Source organism: Phragmites australis, chromosome 1, assembly GCF_958298935.1.
Source record: "Phragmites australis chromosome 1, lpPhrAust1.1, whole genome shotgun sequence".
Taxonomy (NCBI): Eukaryota; Viridiplantae; Streptophyta; class Magnoliopsida; order Poales; family Poaceae; genus Phragmites; species Phragmites australis.
This window is the reverse complement of record NC_084921.1, coordinates 7,756,167-7,778,601: the sequence shown is the minus strand read 5'-3', so window position 1 is coordinate 7,778,601 and position 22,435 is coordinate 7,756,167. Positions and strand designations below refer to the sequence as shown.

At 41.9% G+C, this 22,435-nt stretch overlaps 1 protein-coding gene across 1 annotated transcript; it reads left to right on the top strand.

Annotated features, from left to right (window-relative positions):
• The first annotated feature begins 913 nt into the window (after positions 1-913).
• LOC133902077 (mannose-6-phosphate isomerase 1-like) lies at positions 914-6,637 on the top strand. Its single transcript, XM_062343689.1, has 5 exons — positions 914-1,425; positions 1,531-1,698; positions 3,273-3,485; positions 5,298-5,564; positions 6,067-6,637. The coding sequence occupies exons 1-5, from the start codon at positions 1,069-1,071 to the stop codon at positions 6,385-6,387; spliced, it is 1,326 nt and encodes a 441-aa protein (XP_062199673.1). The 5' UTR covers positions 914-1,068; the 3' UTR covers positions 6,388-6,637.
• The last annotated feature ends 15,798 nt before the right edge of the window (positions 6,638-22,435 follow it).

Here is a 22,435-nt window from a genome sequence, read left to right as displayed (position 1 = left end):
AGGCATAACTCTCTCTAATTTAAATTTTCTGTAGAGGATGATTTTTTTTAGAAGTGATTCTGTAGTTGAAAATAATTTTGTAGTGATTATCTAGAATAAACTATATGGAGGAAATGATTCTGTGCGAGAAGTGAATCAGAAAAAGTTGCTTTTTTCAATTTTCCAGCTTTTAGTTTATTTCAGAGAATCACTTCTATGTGTTTCACTCAGATAGTTAAAACCTGAAAACTACTGTTCGATAGAGCTCCTCTGATTCTAGTCGAGAAATTATTATAAGAGCTCTACCAAACCAACCTTTATTTCCGCCGATTAACTCTCAACTTTTGTCTACTGTTACAATTTGTGTCTGTAACCTCTAGGCAGTTTCGAGGAGGAGCGGCATCTGAATTTTTGCATTATAATTCTTGATACCTTGAAGAATTTATTGGCGTAAATACCACTTGGTCCTCTTATAAACTATAATTACTTTGTATCTCTTATTTGGCCCCCTCAGAGCTAAATCAGTAAGGGTCTGTTTGTTTAAACTTCTGCTTTTGTTTTTTCTGAAAAGCTGCTTTTGGAAATAGATGGTTGGTTTCTACAATAAATTTTTAGCTTCTCAGCACATAACTTCTCAGAAAAGCCACTCTCAGCGAGCTTTTCAGTATATAATTCATTTTCCTCAGAAGCAGCTTCTGACTTCTCAAAAATCACTTCTCAGCAAACCCGTTTGTTCTGGCTTCTGGCTTCTGACAGAAGCAGAAGCCAAAGCAGCTGGAAACAAACAGGCCGTAAATCTGTCTCCTCGCTGCTGTTCAGACGTGTTTGCTCATGGAGGCACCCAAAAGAGAAGAAACTATTTTTGTAAGGGGTTTCTTAGAAACAAGTAGACAAGAAAAGCGACGAAGGAAAGAAGCAATCGTCCCCACCCACGCCCATCACAGCCGCATCGGGCGATTCGTCGTCGTCTCCCTGCGCCCTTCGCCCGCGGCGGCCTCTTCCCTCCCCTTTAAAATCCAAACCCCCCACCCATCCCTCCCTCCAACCGTCCCCAAACCCAGAGCCGCTCCAAGTCCAAATCTCCGCCCAATGGAGGTCCCGCGCTCGCCGCCTCCGCCGGAGCCCGAGGCGGCGGCCTCCCCGCCACGCGACGTGGAGCCGTCTCCGCCGCCGCCGCCGCGGAGGCTGCTGCGGCTGCGCTGTGCGGTGCAGCACTACGAGTGGGGCCGACGCGGGGGCGCCTCCCTCGTCGCGCGCCTCGCCGGCGACCCGGACCCCGACCCGGACTGCCCCTACGCCGAGCTCTGGATGGGCACGCACCCCTCGGCCCCCTCAGCGCTTCTCGACGACGGCGCGCTCCTCAGGGACTGGCTCGCGCGGAACCCCGACGCGCTTGGACCCACCGTCGCCGCACGGTGGGGAGGCGACCTCCCATTCCTCGTCAAGGTGGTACTAGTTAACTAATGGTTCCGCGCTTTTCGCTTGTTTCTCGTTTCGTGTTTTTTTCCGTCTCGAACACTAGTTAACTCGGTGATGCGTTGGCAATTGCAGGTTCTGTCGGTGGCGAAGGCGCTCTCGATCCAGGCGCACCCGGACAAGAAGCTCGCCGAGGTGCTGCACGTGCTGCGGCCTTCCACCTACAAGGACAGCAACCACAAGCCGGAGATGGCCATCGCCATCACCGAGTTCCGGGCGCTTTGCGGCTTTGCCGGTATTGAGGTACGTGTCCAAAACTTGATTTGTTTATTCTAAATCTTTTTTCCCTTTCTCTCGCCGAGTTTGAGATTTTGAATTGCGCTTGTTTTTTATTTGTCTTGTCAGCCAACCGTTTGTCTTTGTAACTATGGGCTAGTAAGGTCAAATGCACATGAGCAGACCGAATGGAAAGTACGCGTTTACTTATTCTAAAGTAGCACCAAACTGTTTTTCTAAAAGCGTACAGACGTACACCTCACTTATTTTTAATCCATTGTGATCAATATGCTTTCGTTCTCCCTATTTTGATGTTGGGGTGGCCGCTACGACCTAAGATGAAGAAAGTCCTATCATTGGAAGGTCTCATGGATGAATTAGTTAGTAGACGTGATGGTTCAGGTCTATTCAATGGCCAGACCAAATGATTCAGACTTTCAAAGTGGTGTTCTTGATAGGTGCAACAAGTAGTTTGATAGCTTAAGCTGGAAGTAGTGGGCATACAAATTTATGATTGGGTTTCGTATTTAGAAAAGAAATCAGACAAAATATTTGTTTCATAATAGCACCGTGTGTTGACTTTTTAAAAAAAGAGTGTGCACCAATAATTTCCATTGTGTCTGCTTTCTCAAGTTTAGAGAGTAGATTGAGTTGACGGGGAACTACTGTCCCACATAACCCTCATGACATAATTTCCAGGACAATGCTCTTATATGCTTTTCAAATCACATCTATGATATACATTGACATGTCATAGCTAAAGGGGGGAAAATATTGGAAAGGGAAATGCAACTTTTTATTAGGTGTAGCGTAGGGGACACATAGTAAAGTTATTGTAGCAAGTTTAAGAATTTTCTGTATAATAAAGTAAGGGTTAAACCCATTAGTTGTCAGTCTAAAAGTTGGTCATAGTAAGGACTAACAAAATTGAACTTTTTTTCAAGGGATATAAAACTTTTAGTACTTTAACTATGTAGTGTTGGATATTACTAAAACTTAAATTAGTGGTGACATCAGCATTGGATTTGAGTTTTGGCTAGTTAAGCAGTGAGACACAATGTCTAAGTTCAATGCTGTATTTTGCCAATGCTGACCCTTGTCCTCAATTTTGGTCTTTTGTACTTATATTCATTCACTCACTGCCAATTCATGTTACTCCGAGCAAACTATGTATGTTCTGTTGAAAAGCAGCCAGCTCTGGATCATTATTTCGCAGTGTAGGTCTGTAGGCCATGAGTATAAATTCTAAATTGTAGAGACTAGAGAGTAAAAGCAGGGTCATTTAAGGAATTAGTATCTTGTCAAAAGAAAAAGTTTTGCGTCAGATGGTGCACATCTTTGGTTTCCTAGTCCACTGAATGGATGTGTTTCGAATGAATACTGGATCGGATTTATTGGACATGTGCTTGATGATAGCAGGAGAAAAACCAGCAGCAGGAAGACAGCTGATTCGCTATAGCAAAATCATTTTATGGTCTTTCCGTTCCTTTTTATTTGATGTTTCGTTAAGAGGAAATATTTACTATTTTATTTGATGTTTTAGGACTGAAAAGTACAAACCTCTACATATAAATTAACATACCATTTATACCATGATAAAGGAGCTCAAGGATGTTTTGAGGACTGTACCTGAAGTTGAAGGGCTAGTTGGGCATGAAGATGCTGGCAAGCTGATGAGTATGAAGGAGTGTGATGGGGGTAATGAAGTAAAATCCACTTTGCAATCAGCTTTTGCTAAGCTAATGACAGCAAGTAAAGATGTGGTTTCTGAAGCAATTGGGAAACTGATCAGTCGCCTGAATACCGAGAGCAAGGTGACATTTTTTTTCTTGAGCTATAATTGTTTTGACCTTTTACAGTTTCATATGACATCAGTTGTATTAAGTTTCATATATTTTGTTGTAGCGTGGAGATTGCTAGCAAATAATTTCTCTTGCTCTCTGGTTCTTCATTTATGATGCATTCAAGCTATAGAGAACGAAGTACTAGTAAAAAGACATATTAGCTGCTTAAATGCTTTAAGTTTTTGGTTGTTCCAATGCTTTCCCCTTTTGAAAGGGTTCCATAGACATGGTCATACCTTGAGATGTCTGCTCTGATCTGTGTGGGAATGAACTCCATTTGTTGGTTTGCTGCCATTTATGATCAAGCTTATGGTAATCGTTGTAGATGTTAATTGGACAGCTCATAGAGAGGGTTGCATGCTACCATTGAAACAAGGTTTGATCTAGGCTAGATATGTGCCCTTCAAGACACCCTGCGCACATATATCCATAAGGCCAGAAGAAGAATATTAACTAGAACCATTTTTTGGTTGTTAATTTTAAGAAAGATGATATTTCACTTGAAGACCAATTGGTGAAATAAAACTCCTGAGTTCTTTGGGAAATTACGACTATTATTTTTGGCGTGCAAGGGAAATGTTATGTGTGGATTGTTGCAGCGCTGCTCCAAGAGTGGGAGTGCTGTTGTCTGAGACGAGTGCATAACTACAGATTTGGCATGCTGCCATGGAACTGAACTGACTGATCTTTTTTTCCCATCTGAAATTGAGTTGAACACTGCATTTGCAAACTTTTGGAACTTTGGAGCACTTTAGCTTGCAACTAACACAATTCTGAAAGTGCCAAACTTGGGTAGTTTATGTTAAACGTTAAGACGACAGAATGTTAAGGTTGCATTGTAGATTACAAGGCGGTCTGTTGCTTGCAAAGAAAAATATTATGTTGGTTAAAACACATTTAGGATTAAATAACAGATGTTAACATGACACCATGGCATTGGATCTGATGGCAAAGAACACATGTTCAGCATAACTGACAAGTTTTTAACGTTTATCACAAAGCCTCTAATGTTGGATATATTGTATTTGGGACATGGAACGATTGGAAACTGCAAGTATTTATTACTAACAGATAGTGGTAAATGATTGAAATCTAGAGATTTTGCCATGCTGTTGAATTTCTTGCCGCTTTTTCCCGTGATTACATAGCTAGGTTAGTAGAATAAATTACAAATAGGAAAGGTAAAATTAACAGAAACTGATGAGCACCCTAGGTTGCCATTTTTATATACATCATGTCATCATCCCTTCTGTTTGAGATGACTTGGGTGATGCTTTCACTTTGTTTCCCTGTTCTAATAAAGACAAAACTGAACGTTTGCACCGGTGGTACCACTACATTTCCTATTTTGTCATATAACCACCTGCACTTTCAAACTTGGCAATTTACCACCTAATCTTTTTGGGCATATAAGTATAATTACCACCGAAAATTTGGAAAGCAGGTGCCAAATCTCAACAGACATGAACTAAAATGAATATATAGGCACTAAGCTGCCATTTTTGCTAAACTATAGGTTGGTATTGCAACAATTCAAATGTACAAGTATGTGCGGTGCAATTTCCTCTAGTTTAAAAAGACCCCTGAGTGGTGATAACTGATAAGGAACTAGACAGACAAGCTCCTTTTTTTCTCTCCAAAAAGAAGTACACGCTACATCAGTATTCACTATTGTACCTCTCCGTATCTTGGCATTTTTGATAAATATGATGAACAACATTTGAGAATCCTTTGATTCTGTCTTGACTGATGATGTCTTTCATGATGTCTTTCTCTATTCAGATTAGGACCTTAACAGAGAAAGAACAACTGGTTTTGTCACTGGAGAGACAGTATCAAGAAGATGTTGGTGTTCTAGCAGCACTTTTCTTTAACTATGTCAAGCTCAGTCCTGGTGAAGCACTTTATATTGGTGCAAATGAACCTCATGCATACCTCTCCGGGGAATGCATTGAATGTATGGCCACTTCAGACAACGTTGTCCGTGCTGGGTTGACACCTAAATACATAGATGTGCAGACTCTTTGCTCAATGCTGACATACAAACAGGTGAGTTTCATTGTTACAATTGTCTCGCATTTACTTGTTCTGTCCTTCAGGCTTAGCAATTTTTTTTTTATTTGGCAAGTATTTCTGTCATGTTTACGTGCTGCTAGTGATCTTCTAATGGCCAATGTTTCAAAATTGTATTCACTGTTATCCATGGATCATTATTCTTATGATGTTGAACCTTACAAGTTAGTGCCTAGGCGCACTAGGTTCATCTTCTCTTTGGTGTTAAAACATGTATATTTTCAGGGGAAGTGCTCTGTTTTTTGTTCTCATGCCCCTTCTACACATTCATGGAAATACTCTAATTTCTAAATACCTTTTTTTTTATCAAATAATGAAATTTAGCAAGGGAATATGTCATGTCTAACTCAGCAAAAACCACTGATAATCAGTTGTTCCATGCGACTGTCATGATTTTGTGATTTTCTTATCTAATCCATATGAATTACGATATTCCTCAGAAAGCTGTGGATGTAATCACCGAGTAACCTTTATGCAGATCTTCCCGGAAATCTTGCGTGGGGTTCCTGTGCAGCCATATGTAAGGCGCTACACCCCTCCATTTGAAGAGTTTGAGGTTGATTGCTGCTTGGTACCTCCAGGTGAGCTGGTTGTGATAACCCCGGTACCAGGTCCATCCATCTTCCTCGTCATGACCGGGGAAGGCGAGGTTCAGATAGATTGTATGTCAGATGGGGAGAAGGCAAAGGAAGGTGACGTTTTCTTCGTACCCGCATATACTGAGGTTAAACTCTCCGCCTGTGGCCCTGAGTTCATGCAGCTGTACAGAGCTGGGGTAAACAGCAAATTCTTCAGTTAATTGTTGTGTGGATCTTTGGTTGCCTAGGGGGAGGGTTTAGGACTGTTGTAGGGAAGATGTCCAAGCTACAAAATATACATGAAATGGTTAGATAGCAAAAGCTCCCATATACTAATGTATAGGGCTACAGGCCAATGAAAGAATAAATTGGTTCCTTTCATATCTTGATAATTTAGTCGAAAGATGTCTTACAGTGCAATCCACAATGATGCACTAGAAATGAATAAAATTTATGATTAAATTTGGATCATCTGGTTGCCTTATGGTTCAGAATTCAATTGTGTGAGCTGTTCAATGCTCCAGTTCTGGAAACAAATGTTGACATGCATTGTACTTAAACAAAACGAGGTCAACTCACTGATGGTTCTGTAGGATCCATCCATTGTTCTAGCTAGTGCACGTCGATTTGCATTGTCCTATTGCTACTACTATTGCTTGCTGGTTGTTGCTTTCGGTGGTCCACTTGGTCTTGCCATAGTGCGCGGCCCAGTGGGCTGTTTCCAAGAACAAACGACATCCTTGAATTTTTTATATTTTTAAATAAAAATTGCAAGTATATTTGTCTGTTTTAGAAATTGCAAATAGACACACGTCGCTAGTTGGAAGGGTGATATGGAGCTATCGCCCATTGGGAGGTTGACATGGCTACCTGTAGCCTGTTCAGGTAGATGTAAATTTTTTCAATTTAATTAAGACTAATTTTAAAAAAGAATATTCTGATATATTTTTAGAATTGATTGTTTTTGAGATATTTGATATCGTAATATTGATGGGACAGTTGGTTGGAGTTCTATGTCACGTTTCTAATTAACAAGATAATAACATATGCATAATATATGATATATTACAATATATGATACATGTAATATAGTCCGTAAACTGCTCCCTAATTGCGTCCCTGTTGGGGGAAGGATCCCCTATGCTCAAAATGTCGTGGCACCATACGGCCTCGTGCTCTCATGTGATCTGTTGAGTATGTGAGCGGGTCGGATATGACGACTATCCACGAAGGTTGGTCGCTAGGAACTAGCATTGTGTACTCCTTCTAGGTCTTCTGAGTGCCTACGGGAGGAGTGCCACCAAGCTAGGAGGGCCTAATCTCATCCCGTGTATGATGCGAGGTGAGGAAGGTGTCAAAGCCAGCGAAGGTGTTCATGATACTCTCCCTAAGGATATGCTCCAGGATCTGATCTGTAAATAGGTTCAATAGTTACAACTACTTCTAAAAAACCTATGTCAAATAATTACAATTATCGCTAAAAACCTATGTCAAACAAGCATAACTATTTAAAAAAACTACGTCAAACAATTACAACTATCTCAAGGTCCAATAGTTATAACTATCTTAAAACACTTACGTCAAATAAGTACAACTATATTTTAAAAAAACTAGGTAACAGTTACAACTATTTAAAAAATCTACATCCAATAGTTATAACTATCCTTAAAAAAATCACATCTAACAATTGCTTTATGTTGCTGTTAAAACTTGTACTAAAAACCTTACATCTAATTCACTAAATCCTAGATTTTATACCTAATCTATGTCCAAAACTAGATATGATGTCTAATCTAACTGGTTCTTAAAATACTAAGATAGAATATTTACCTTTATCAAATATGGATTTCAGTAGGGCTTTACCATTTTTCTCTCCCTCCCTTTCCCTCTCCTCTCCTCTCCTCTCCCCCTCTTTATCTCTTTGCGCGTGTGAAAGAAACAAATGAGCACAATAACTCGTGGGAGGTTGACCACGCTATACCATAACACACTTTTCATTGGAAGGGCTTTGTCGCTCTTTTAATGGGTGATAGGTCGGTGTTATCCGACGTATATGTCATTGTTGACTAGTCGACCATTGAAAGGTCACTAACAGCTTAGGTCGCTTGTTGAAAGGGCGGCATAAGAAGTGTAATATATAGTATATCGACAACATAAGTCTAGATTTATAATATTTGAAAATAGATGTATATATTTGCAATTTTTTAGTTTAAAAAATAAAAAATTTGACATCCTTGATTTTTTTAAACCTTAACACTGGGTACAAATTATATTTGAACGCACGTTCAAACGCACACCACACTCTACATACACCTACATACGTCTTAAAGCACATATTAATCCTATAACCTATACACATACCTACCGAAAAGTTTGGCAAAGGATAAAGACATCATCATTTTATTATGGTCTATATGTGCTCGAGGCTGTCAAAAGAATAAACGGTGCAAAACCAAAATTGAACTTCTGGCCGATCACTTGCTCATCGACGAGCAAACCATCGCGCTACGAGCGGGTTGGCGACATCCTTGGGGTTGGACATTGGTGAGTTGGAGTTTGTTTTCTTCCATTCCCAATTCTCATGTCATGTCGTTGAACAGTGCGCATTTTGGCCAGAACGAAGAGGCCTCTTTGTCACAGCTCGGCTTGAGTTGTCAACTCGTAGTCCCAGTGACCCTCTTGTCCTGCACCGCACGGTTGAGCCACCGTTGGAAGAGCTAGAGGAAAAGAAGAAGAGGGAGTTGCCTTGCCCGCGTGCCCTTGCATGGCCCGGTCTCGTCAAACGGCACAGATAAACAACTCGCACTCTCGCACGGCGAACCACTCTCTGCCTGCCCTGTGGTCTGTGTGGACTGTGGTTAAATACTCTGGTCTTGCTGCTAGTGCTATGGTTAATGCCTAATGAGATATATTATATCTTCTAGTCAGCGACAGACTAGGGGAAAAAAATAGATGTCTCACTTGTTAAACTAGTATTTTAGTGTCCTACTTATTAGATAGAAGATAATATATGGATTGCTATATATGATAAATCACTGTAAATTCAAAATTTAATCGGTGTCCTTATATACCTATTGTCTTAACATTAGTACGCTCCTGCTTCTAGATTCTTCATGTTAAGAGGCGGATCTAGGGAGGCAAGGGGCACTGCTTCGCAGCCACCCCTCTTATCCCTTTGTAGCTAATTGAACCGTGTGAGATATCTAATATTTTTTTTCATGAAAGAGAGAGAAATAAGAAACGAGAGAAGAAAGTTATCTACCACGCGTGTTGTTAAAGAAAACGTGGTTTATTCCGGCCGTCAGACCCGTGGTCAAGACTCAAAGAGAGTTTCACATGCTCAAGCAACATAGAGAGAGCTAGCTGCTAACCTAGCTAGCCTGGCCATATATTCTTTTCTTCACTTCACTACTGAACACTGCGACTTGAATAAATGGTTGGTGGTGAACGCCGCCCAAGTGAAAGTATTAGCAGAGTCTTCTTTTTGTACGATGCATCGGGATAAAAATATTAATCACCTAGCACGTCAAAGAAGAAAGCCTGGAATTTTGATCTTCTGTCAGGTCATGTCAGGCTGGGCAGCTGGATTTCCATAGTGGTTTTATTCTGGTTTCTGCGTTTTGTTCTTTTTTGATGATGCCTATTGATGGGAAAGCTCGAGTGAACCAGCCTACTATAATTTCTAGTATGTGTAGAAAACAAATACCTTCTGAGACTATCTCTCCCGGAGGTCAGAGATTAGCGGGTCACTACGTGCTAGCAGACATGGACTATTTGCAGGCAGAGTACCAGAGAAATCAGTAACGCCATTGCCACCTCATCTCAAATAACCATAGCTCGAGGAAGATTAAGATATATCTCAAAATTATTCAAGGTTTTGCCACTGGACATTGTCATATTTCTTATATGCTATCGCAGTGTCGATGACATATGATCTAGATCTCATATATCATTCTCATAATGAATAATATACTAGGGATTAGATAGTTATTTGATGATATATCGTGAATTTATCTTTTATTTATCCTTCACGTGAGAAAACTACAATATCTTTTTTAGAAATAGCTCTGATACTTACATGAAAAGCTAAGTTTATGAGTGGTCAATGATTTGGTTGTCAAGTCAGCTCGTCCGTCCTACTAAGCTTTTGAAAATAAGGAGCGATGGGCCTTAACGTCATGATTCATATCTAGCCGAGAATTCACAATTGGGGAGGAGATGATGGATTGGAGAAGGCCAATTCTCCGTAGGTTGGCCTACGAGCTTGCTCCTACAAAACGAAGCTATTTTGAAGAAAAGTACCGTTGAAAGTCTGGTGCGTTGCCTATCATGCACGTTCAAAGTTAGGCAAGCAGTCAAGATTCACTCTAAAGGGTCAGGCAAACGTGCAAAAATCCCGAATGGAAGCCAGCATCGTATATCTCTTTTTAAGTGTAGCATGTTTTCAGGTAACCCCTGTGCTAACACAAGTAGCGTCATGCATGTTTCCACAGGTTCAATGAACAAACTCAGCATGTCGTTTTAACTAAGACACGACAGGGGTGACTTCGGTTTTTCTTTCATTGACTCTTATCCCTGAAGAATGTAAAGGCTAGCTAATCAAAAGTTGATACACTTATCTGAAAGACTCGGATCAGCAAGTTGGTAGGGTAGCAACAAGCACAATAGATTACTGTAGTATGGAGCAGATCTTCTATGTTCTGTGTTTTTTTTTTGGGGAAAAAGTGTGTACAACGCGCATTCAAAGGTTAACTGCAAGGTTAATTGATGTCTTAGCATGTTGATACAAACTAACACACATGTTAGAAATATATAAGTTGTTAGCAAAAGCCAAAAGCTAAGGGGGTCCCAGTGCCACCGATGGACACCTCTTGTTGTCAAGACTCAAGAGCTGAGTTCAGTCGTTTTTCAAATGAATGCAGGGGTGGGTCACAACAACATGACAATGAACGGTCGATTTCGGATATGATCCTGACTTGATTGAATGGGATGGTCTCACTGTTGATGGGATGCGTGCCTGAGGAACATATTCGTCCGGAATAACACCGTTTTGTCACGTACGCGCGTGCATGTGGCCGGCCATGTGTAGAGAAAAAAAAAGTAGATGCTATTCATGAGCCGGCTATTTTTTAAAGAAAAAGTTAATTTTGTCTCTCTCAACTATTTTCTGAGTTTGTTTTTTCCCTTTTATCGTAAAATCAGACATTTTACCTCTATCAACTATTAAAACTACTATATTTATTCTTAAATAGATGTCGTTCTAGAATACGTGCAGTGAAACTTTAAAAATTTTGACCACTAATATACATAAAACTATTAGGATTTAACGCATGAAAATAATAGTAATAATTTTATCATGAAAAATACTTTAACATCATCTAATTTTTGTCAATTTTTATAAAGAGATAGTTGTCAAAAATAATAGTCAAATGTGCTTGTTGGAGACCGTGTCGATATCCTAAACGGAGGTAGTAGATGTTTTCCCTCCCTGTGTGGTTTTGAACCCAGTTTTGTCCCAGGTGGCGCTAATATGGCATCCAAGTATTTTAATTTTGCTAACATGGCGTCCACACTCATCACCTTCCAGCAAGGGCCAGGGCTCTCATGCTACGGTCCACCGCTCCACCGCTCCACCACCTCCTCTGGTCCCCCATTGCCAGACGGGGTCAAGTACACATCCACCATGAGCGGCTCCCCGAGGACGACTCCTTGGCGTCGCTGGCGGCTGCAGCTCGGGGTCGGCGATGGACGGCACAGAGGTGGTCGCCCTGCGAACTCACCCTTGGCTGAGATGCATGGAGGTGTGCACACAGGTGAGGAGATGGCGGCCGTAGCGCACTAGTGGACAGTGGCGACGAGGCTGCGGTAGTTGAGGGTGATAAGGGAGCAGCTTCACGGCACCGCGTCGATGTGAGGGAGCTCTAGGTGAGCTTGGCATCGACCGGAGATGATGCTAGGCGTGTGCATGATGGAGGGGATCGATGATGGGGCCGCTCAGTTAATGGCGATGACGGCCACTGTCGAACGGCAACAACAAGTTGTGGTGCCGGGGCGCTGAGCACGCTCGTAGCGCACTGAGGTCATGGGTAGCCTTGGTTGCATCAGAGAGGCATCGAGGTGGCGGGGTGACGGTGGATGAAGGCGGCTGGTGATGAAGCTCATCGTGGTGCTACTCCGATTAAGAGGCAACAAAGGCGAGCTCTACTGAACCGAGGATGTCACCAAGGTGTTGTGGCTGCAAGGGCTTGTGCCGGGGCTCACCGATGATGGAGATCGACATGGTGAGCTTACCGCTAGACTTGTAGAAGAAAGGCGCATACCACAAGAGGTTGAGGACGCACAAGCAATGTGCTCCGCCAGAGGAAGACATTCTAGGAATTCCAAACCTGAGCTCCCCTCGATTTTTCCCAAAAATAGAGCGCCGCCATCGCTGCTGTAGATCTCCAGCTCCGACAGCCGTCCGTCCCGCCCGACCCCATGGTGAGCACTGCATGCTTCTACTCTACCTCCCTAGCCCCTCCTTTCTCTCTTTCTCTCTCCCTCTCTCTCTCTCTCTCTCTCTCTCTCTGCATACACAAACGCCTCCTCACCGAGCTGCCATGGTCGTCGCCCTGTCCTGCTCATTGCTAGTCACAATCAAGACCTTCCCGTTCGATCCGAGCCCATTGTGATCATCACCGTGCCCCCGCCTCTTTTTCTCGGGAATTATCTCTCTCTGTCCGTGTCCGTGCGAGGCCCTCACTGAGAGCACCTCTTCCCCCACCCTTCTCCATCATCGCTGGTCATCAGTGAAGCCGTATCAGCCAAGGCAACACCACCAGAGCACCAGCCGCACCCACAACACCTGCACCTATGGCCATCGTATGGTGACTTGGACCCCACCTCCGTATGCGCCTGTAGCAGCGTCCGGGTACCATGAGGGATTTGTGGCTAACCACCTTGGCGGTGTGAAGGTGATATGCCTTAAAGGCAATCATAGAGATGATTGTACCACGTCTATGTTTGTGTAGTTTTGAATAAATAACATAAATATCCACATTAATGATATGTGACTTGTTCGTGAAACTCTTTGTTTGTATCATGATGTCATTCTAAATTGATTCTTGGTCACATATCATTGTGATGATTCATAAGACTAGCACATGTATTAATTGATAATTATATTTCATGGATCATAAGTATAGAGATACTAGGTACCAGGTAAATATTGTGGATATTTATGTTAGAGAACATGATGTTGGATAGACCCACCTTGAGATACTACTGGAATAATTATTTATAATGTGCTACAGTTGTTATCTCAGATGGTGTACCTGGAGGATCCTTAGACCTGAGATCGTCATTGATTCCTCGAATGTGTAGTGACATCCTTTGGGGCTACCAAATAATATTTCATAACTGGGTAGATATAAAGGTAGTTTTTGGATTTGTCATGAAACATGTCGTAGGGTGTGAGCGATCAAGATGGAATTTGCCCCTCCTTTATATGTGAGAGATATCTCTAGGCCTCTCGAGGTAGTTGGATTGAGAAAGTGCATGACCATGTCAATATTATTAAAGAGTTAATCATGATGAATCCACTACTTGAATGAGTGAATGATCGAGCTATCATAAGAGTGGAACATATCTCACCTTGAGCTCGACTGGTATCATGAGGCAAAGGGATTAGTGCATGTGTATATCAAGATTCAACCGATATAATCTTTGTGTATACTCGAGAGTCAACATATCCTACTAGGGACTGCTATTGACTATTGTTTGAAAAGGATTTCCGAGTCGTAGTCATTTATACATGAACCTAACAGGTAACACACTTAATGGGTTAGAACAAAACATACAAATTGGATTTGTATATGAGTTTGATTGGATTGTGATACATGAGGTGTTAAAGTCCTAAAGGGATTCCAACGTGGAAGCCTATTAGTGAGCTTTGTATAAGAAGAGGCGTGGAGCGTGCCGAGGTAAGCCACTTCGAAACTCTAGGCGCAACCCTCCACACTATCTCCCACAACCCTAGCCGCGCGTATGGTGCTAGCACATCAGCGCTCGGCGATCTTGCCTAGTACATGTGGATACTGTATAGTTGCTGCTGCTATTGCAGCGCTGATCTACTCGGTGTGAAGATTGTGACGCTTCTTTCCGACTGGTCGAGAACCTACTTGGCTGGTCGACATACTTGCTTGCTTGGTTGTGGAGTACGACGCGGCCACTCGGAGCTTGTCGAGGACACGATAGACCTGCTTGAGGAACTGATCAAGAAGTACAACCACCTTCTTGGAGTTGGTCAAGGACGCGACAGTCCTGCTCGAGGAACTGGTTGAGAAGTATGACCACCTACTCAGAGCTGGTGGAGGAGCATAACCACCCATGCGGGGCTGGTCGCAGATCTGATCGAGAAGCTTCTTGAGGAATTTGACGCGCACGGCATGGATCGGTCTACTTCAACTCTTCTTCCACTACGCTGCACGTCAAGTGATAACGATCTATAAGCCTGGCCATTGGCGGAGGAACTACAAGCTATACTTAGAAGAACTCAAGAAGAAGAAGGAAAGTAAGACTTCCACTTCAGATATAAATGTTATTGAAATTAATCGTGCTACTCATCCTAATGATTCATGGGTATTTGATACCGGATCAATGATTCGTACTTGCAAATCGTTGTAGGGACTGAAAATGACTAGGTAGTGTGTGAGAGGCGAGATGGATGCTCATGTTGGCAATGGTGCAAAAGTTGTTGCATTGGCCATCGGTGTTTATTCCTTATCGCTATCCTCAGAATTAGTTTTGGAATTAAATAATTGTTATTATATTCCTGCCTTGGTAAGAACATGATCTCTTCTTCATGTTTAGAAGAAGATGGTTATGAATTCATAATAAAGAAAAGTGTTGTTTATTTGAATGATATGTTTTTATGGTATTTGTCTATTGGTGAATGGATTATATATTCTAAATCTTGAGGATATCCCTGTCTATAACATTAATACGAAGAAGCTTCGGCTTAATGATTTGAATCCCACTTTTATTTTATATTGTTGCTTAGGTCATATAAATGAGAAACACATGCAGAGGCTCCATAAAGATAGTCTTCTAAATTTATTTGATTTTGAATTATTTGATACATGCGAATCTTATTTACTTGGCAAGATAACTAAGACACCTTTTACTGGTCAAAGTGAGAGGACGAATGAATTGTTTGCCCTTGTACATACAGATGTATGTGGACTAATGAGTTCTATTGCCAGAAGTGGTTTTTAGTACTTTATTACTTTTACTGATGACTTAGTAGATATGGTTACATCTACCTAATGAGGCACAAGTCTAAGTCCTTCAAAAAGTTCAAGGAGTTTCAGAATGAAGTACAAATTTAACTAGGCAAGACAATTAAATTTTACGTTCAGATTGTGGAGGTGAATATTTGAGCCATGAGTTTGGTGATTATCTAAAACAATGTGAAATCGTTTCACAGTGGACTCCGCCAAGAACGTCTCAATAGAATGGGGTATCTGAATAGAGGAACCAAACCTTGTTAGACATGGTTCGGTCAATGATGAGCCAATCTGATCTTCCATTGTCCTTCAGGGATATGCTCTAGAAACTGCTACGTTCACTTTAAATAGGGTTCCATTTAAAGCTGTAGAGAAGACACCATATGAGATATGGACCGAGAAGTGTCCAGTGTAGTCTTTTTTTTAAGACCTGTGGTTGTGAGGCCTATGTAAAATATTTGATATCTGATAAGTTCACTCCCAAATTAGATAAATTCTTCTTTGTGGGGTATCCTAGGGAAACCAAAGGATATTACTTCTATAACTGGGAAGAAGGCAAAGTGTTTATCGTCCGGAATGGCATTTCCTGGAAAAAGAGTTCCTCTAAAAGAAAGTGGGATCATGGTACAACTCAAAGAGATTCAGGAACTATCAGAAAGTGTTTGAACCCCTACTGAACCACAACTGGATGTTGCAGAATATGTTATGGAGACACTAGCCCCACGATGGACGGAAATGGTTAGTCGTGCACCTGAGAGGTTTATGTTCCTAACCACGAAGCAGCACAACATGCTATTATTGGACAATGATGAACCTAAAAACTACTCGGAAGCGATGGTGGGACAGGACTCTGAGAGATGGCTTGGAGCCATGAGATTCAAGATAAAATCCATATACGATAATCAAGTTTGGAACTTGGTTGATCCACCTAATGGAGTTAAAACAATTGAGTGCAAACGTTGATGGAAATGTTCATATTTATAAGACACGATTGGTAGCAGAAGGTTTTAGGCAAATTTAAGGAGTTGATTATGATGAAACATTTTCACTTGTTGCAATGTTAAAGTCTATTCGGATCATTCAAGCAATTGACGCATATTATGAATATGAGATATGGCAAATGGATGTCAAAACGGCTTTCCTCAATGGAAACCCAAGAGAGGATGTGAACATGACACACCCTGAGGGTTTTGTCAATTCAAGAAATACTAGGAAGATATGCAAGCTTCAAAAGTCCATCTATGGACTAAAGCAAGTTTCTCGGAGTTGAAATCTTTGTTTTGATGAAGTGGTCAAAGGGTTTGGTTTCATCAAGAATGAAGAAGAGCCTTGTGTTTAAAAAAGGTTAGTGAGAGCGCACTTGTGTTTCTGGTCTTATATGTAGATGACATATTATTGATCGAAAATGATATTCCAATGCTTGATGCTGTCAAATCTTCGTTGCAAAGGAGTTTCTCAATGAAAGATCTTGGAGAGGCAGCATACATATTGGGCATAAAGATCTATGGAGATAGGTCAAGAAGGCTAATCGGATTAAGCCAGAGTACATACATCGACAATGTATTGAAAATGTTCAATTTGTAGGATTCCAAGAAAGTTTTCTTGTCAATATTACATGGTATTACTCTTAGTAAGAGTCACTGTCCTTCGACACCTAATGATCTTGAGAGAATGAGTATGATCTCGTGTGCTTCTGCTATTAGGTCCATCATGTATGCCATGCTTTGTACACACCCAGATGTTTACTATACTCTAAGTGTTACAAGTAGATACTAATCAAACCTAGGTGAAGTTCACCGGGTAACAATTAAGAATATCCTAAAGTACTTGAGAAGAACTATGAATATGTTTCTGGTCTATGGAGGTGAGGAAGTGCTCGTTGTAAATGGTAACACCGATGCTGGCTTCCAAACCAACAAGGATGATTCGAGATCTCAATCTGGTTTTGTGTTTTACCTCAATGAAGGAGCAGTGAGTTGGAAGAGTTCCAAGCAAGAAACGGTGCAGATTCCACGACGGAGGCCGAGTATATCGCAGCTTCTGAAGTTGCAAAGGAGGTTGTTTGGATCAAAAAGTTTGTTTCTGTGAGGAACCATCCAAATAGTACTCTAATTAATCAGTAAGTCAATTATTTAAACAGTCATGACTACAATAATTAACCAGAATACCATTTCGGTAGTCCCAACACGTGTTTTGTGTCTAAGATAAAAAAACATGCCTTTCCAATAGGTAACATCACAATAAAGTTTAAGAAAGAGCAAGTAATTAAATTATATTACAAGCATTAAGAAGATTATAATTTACAACAATTTACAGAGATACTACATAGCGGAAAGTAACATCTATGAACAACAACAACTAGACGAAGCCATTTGTCCTTAGGCTTCACCCAAAAGCACGCCACTCTTGTAGACAACACTATTCTTGCCCATTGCTAGCATCGGCGGACATGAAGTAGCTGACAACTAACCTTTCCTCGCTTGCAAACTTGAAAGAACAGCGTGAGTACGAATATACTCGCAAGACTTAATCCATATTGGGTACATATAATAATCAACTCCAATGCTTATGTAATTGAGGCATTAGCAAGGAGTAGGCTACAAGATTAAGTAAGTTCGTATGCGTAAGCAACCTTAACCGCTAGGTGTAAGAACATATACTAAACCACAACTACCTTAGTGATGATTCTGTAACCACCCTGAACCTTTGTCCCCATGCTTGATGTATGTGGAGGCCACCGAAACCCCGAATGTACTATGATTTATCGGCGCTTCTCGGTGCCTCTACAAGCCCTTGCTCACACACTGGACGCATAGGTCAAATGAACATGGCGACTTACGGTTGTTAGTTTACTCGTCCCATATCTGAGTATTTGGCAAGTACGGATAAGTGCTAAAACCAACAACACCGATGATCAGTGCTTTACCGATGCAAGCAGTCTATGCCATTCGAGCTCCTCTCCTGACCTACCCCTAGCACCACGCACATCTCGCCTCATCCTCACATCTCATACCACCCAACATCATAATCATAATCAGTATGAATATTAAGTAAGCCCTATGCTCGCGAACAACGGTCGCACCGTTGCTCGACTTCTACTGAGGACCTAAGCATTGCTAAGCATTTTGATTAACCTTTGAAGTTAGACATTAACAAAACCATACCTAGGTTACAAAGATAAGAAATCATCAATAATTCAAGGTAGAGGCAATGCATCAACATACGTTCTACCCATATCACCCGACATCGACTCACTAATCATGCAAACATACCTAAGCAGTAACTCATCAATTTAGATTCCACTTGATTCAAATAAAAAGGGTGCAATATGCTTAGATGCTTGTCTTGCTGCTCCAGGTGCTTCTCTCACGTTCAGAACTAGTTCAACGTCAATCTCGACCATGAAGAACGGCGACACATCACTCCTTAGACAAAATACGAATGCATCAAATAAAAAATCAAATGATGAAAATGTGTACATATGATGTATGCTTGAACAATAATAGAACATCGTGTTTCAAAAACATTTACAGAAGGCCGCCAAAAGATTAGGGTTTCAAAGTTTGAAACCCCGGATAAGGTAACCTAAGTACATAGGTCAGACCGACGTGGAAGTGGTAGTCGACCGGTATCTAGCAGAGAGCTTTGGCGCCTAGCTGTCTGACCGAAGGCATGATGGCGATTAGACTATAGGTGTTTGAACTTGGATGTTCTGATCCTAACTGTGGTCAGATCGGTCCTAGCGGCGGTCAGGCCGCTAGCCCTTGCCGGTAGCGCCTTTGCAGGGTCGTCGACAAGGACTTCGGTGAAACCTTCAACGATGAAGGGCATCAAAGTACTTCATAATACTAGAAGAACATTTTCTATGATTGTTCGGACGACATATACGATCGGAACACGTAAAACCTCGAGAATGAGATCTAGATCTAGGGTATACTCGGGTTTCTTGGTTCAAATCCAAACGGACGACTAGAGCTAGGAAACAACGGAAAGATGGCATGGGAAGATTCACCTCGGCATAGAGGAACTTTCTATTGGAATCCTTCGGGGGAGCTCCGATCCACCGATTGGACTCCCAGAGAGGTTGAGGGAGCTTAGGGAGGAAGAGCCACCTCCGACGAGCGTGAAAAAGGGGGAAGACCTTGCGGAAGTCTTTGGAAAGCTCAGGGAAGGTTCCTCCATCAATCTTCGGTCATCGAAGCCGTCGAGGTGATCTCTTCTTCTCTCTCTAGGGCTTGAGTGGGGGAGAGAGTGAGAGAGCAAAAGAAAGAGAGGGAGAGGGAGATAGAGAGAGAGTGTGTGTGATTGATCCCCTTAATGGACGCTCTGTGTACTGGCGGTCAGACCGCGGGGAGCCCCGTTTAGACCGTAGGAGCGGTTTGGTGCTGAAAGTCTCATTCATTTTATTTTTATTATTATTTTTCTTTTTAGTATTTATGGGTCATAATTAGCTTCTAAGTCATTTTCACTCTCAAATACTCACGTGTATGTGGGGGAAATACGTGAAGGTTCAAAACACATAACTTTTTAAATGCGCTTAAACTCAAATTGATAATAAATTGCACAAAACATAATGCAATTATGATTAGGCATGCCTAATTAAGTAATTAATGTTTTGGAACCCGAGATTTGGGGAACTCAGGGAAAGGTTATGGTGATGAAGTGGAAGAGAATATCCTACAAATGGAAAAGAATTTTACCAAAATTCATCGACAAAACGAAATGATAGCCATTGGACCTTCACATGGGCTAGCAGTCAGACCGTAGCTAGGCACGATCAGACCGCGACTTGTTAGACCGCAAGCACGATGATTAGACCGGAATCTATACAGAGTGTGTTTGGATCTAGCGATCGGACTGACGTTGTGCCGATGGTCAGACTGCCGACCAACAGTCAGACCGCTCGGGAGCAAAGAGTTTTTGGGTTCTAAATGCCTCTGGAGTATGGTTATCCATATTGGATAGTTTTTAAGTACAATCCTTTGGTAACAAACTCTTCATTCAACATGGTGATGACTATAGACATGTGAGATGGTCCAAATATGCAAAATTACAATAATCTTTACAAGTTCTCAAAAACTTTAGGATATTCGGAGAGGATTTTATCCTCACGCTCCCAAGTTGCTTCGTCCTCGGTGTGGTTGCTCCATTGGACTTTGATGAACTTGGTAGAATGACATCGAGTCTTGTGTTCCGCTTCATCCAAGATTTGGATTGGTCATTCACAATATGTCAGATCGGGTTGCAAGTCTTGATTGGCCATTTCAATGACTTCAGTTGGAACTCGGAGGCACTTCTTCAGTTGCAAGATATGAAACACATTGTGGATAGCGAAGAAGGACGGAGTTAGGTCCAATTGATAGGCCACCTCTCCATGTCGAGCAAAAATTTGGAATAGTCCCACATATCAAGGTACTAGCTTTCGTGTGACTTGAAAGCGTCGAACTCCTTTGAGTGGAGATAATTTGAGATAAACGAAATCCCCAATAGCGAATGCTAGCTCTCATTAGAGGACAGTCTTGACATGATCTTCTGCCTCCTTGACCAAGTCCGGACCTAAGAAAACCCATTCTTCAAACTCAAACCAATTTAACGACGTTCGACAACTCCTCCCATAGAGAGATTCAAATAGAGCCATATGGACGTTGGATTGATAACTGTTGTTGTATTAAAACTCCACAAACGGCAAGCAAAACTCCCATTTCTTCCCATAGGTGAGCACACAAGCCCGCAACATGTACTCCAGGATTTGATTCACCCTCTCGGTTTGACCATCGGTTTGAGAATGGTAGACCGTTCTGTGGAACAATTCGGTTCCTAGCTTCTCCAGAAGTGAGAGATGAACTGAGTGTCCCGATCGGAAACTATCTTCTTTGGAATTTCGTGAAGACGAACAATCTACAAGAGGTACAACTTAGCATAGTGTTTTGCATTGTATCGAGTCTTCACGGGAAGAAAATGTGCATACTTGGTGAGCCGATCCACGATAACTTAGATGGAATCATAGCCTTGAGAGGTCTTGGGCAATCCGATTATGAAATCCATACTGATCTCCTCCCACTTTCAGGACGGGATAGGTAGGGACTGAAGTGTACCGACCGGCTTGAGGTGTTCGGCATTCACTCTCTAGCAAACATCACACTCGGTGACATACCAAGTGACTTTTCACTTCATGCGAGTCCACCAAAATCTCTGCTTCAGATCTTGATACATCTTCGTGCTCCTAGTATGGATGAATAGCAATGAATCATGAGCTTCACCTAGAATCTTCTTTCTCAACTTCGGAACTTTAGGAACCACTATTCTCGTCCCAAACCATAAGACACCCTCGTTATCCAGAGTAAAGCATCTAGCTTGCCCCTCCTTGAGCTTGTCACGGATCCTTCCCATGTCTCTGTCTTTCTTGTGAGCTTCCTTGATTCAGTCGAGGAGGGCGGATTTTATCTCCATGTTAGCAATAAACCCCTCCGAGACCATCTCGGGTTCAAGCCTCGGGAACTCATCACATAGCGTGGAACTCTTGGGCAAAACCAAAAGACAACTGCACTGAACCTTTCAGCTCAAGGCATCAACGACAACGTTAGCCTTTCCCAGATGGTAATGGACCTTTAACTCATTGTCCTTGATTAACTCAAGCCATATCTTTTGCCACATGTTGAGATCGTCTTAGGTGAAGATATATTTGAGGCTCTTGTGGTCGGTGTAGATGTTACAAACCTTCCCGAGAAGATAGTGCCGCCAAATTTTCAGGGCGTGCACTACAGTTGTAAGTTTCAAATCATGAGTGGGGTAGTTCTCCTCATGGAGTTTCAACTGGCATGAAGCATAAGCAACCACTCGGCCCTCTTGCATAAGAACACAACTAAAACCAATGCGAGAGGCATCACAATAGATATCGAAATTTTTGTGGATATTCGGTTGTGCTAGAACGGGCGCCGTAGTGAGATGGGACTTCAAAGAAAGCCGCATTACACCCATCGAACCACTCGAATTTGACATCCTT

Excerpts from the sequence above, each read along its gene's own strand:
- LOC133902077 (XM_062343689.1), top strand. The coding sequence starts at position 1,069 with ATGGAGGTCCCGCGCTCGCCGCCTCCGCCGGAGCCCGAGGCGGCGGCC. Across the intron at positions 1,699-3,272 it reads GCGGCTTTGCCGGTATTGAG|GAGCTCAAGGATGTTTTGAG; the intron begins GTACGTGTCCAA and ends ACCATGATAAAG. Across the intron at positions 5,565-6,066 it reads CAATGCTGACATACAAACAG|ATCTTCCCGGAAATCTTGCG; the intron begins GTGAGTTTCATT and ends ACCTTTATGCAG.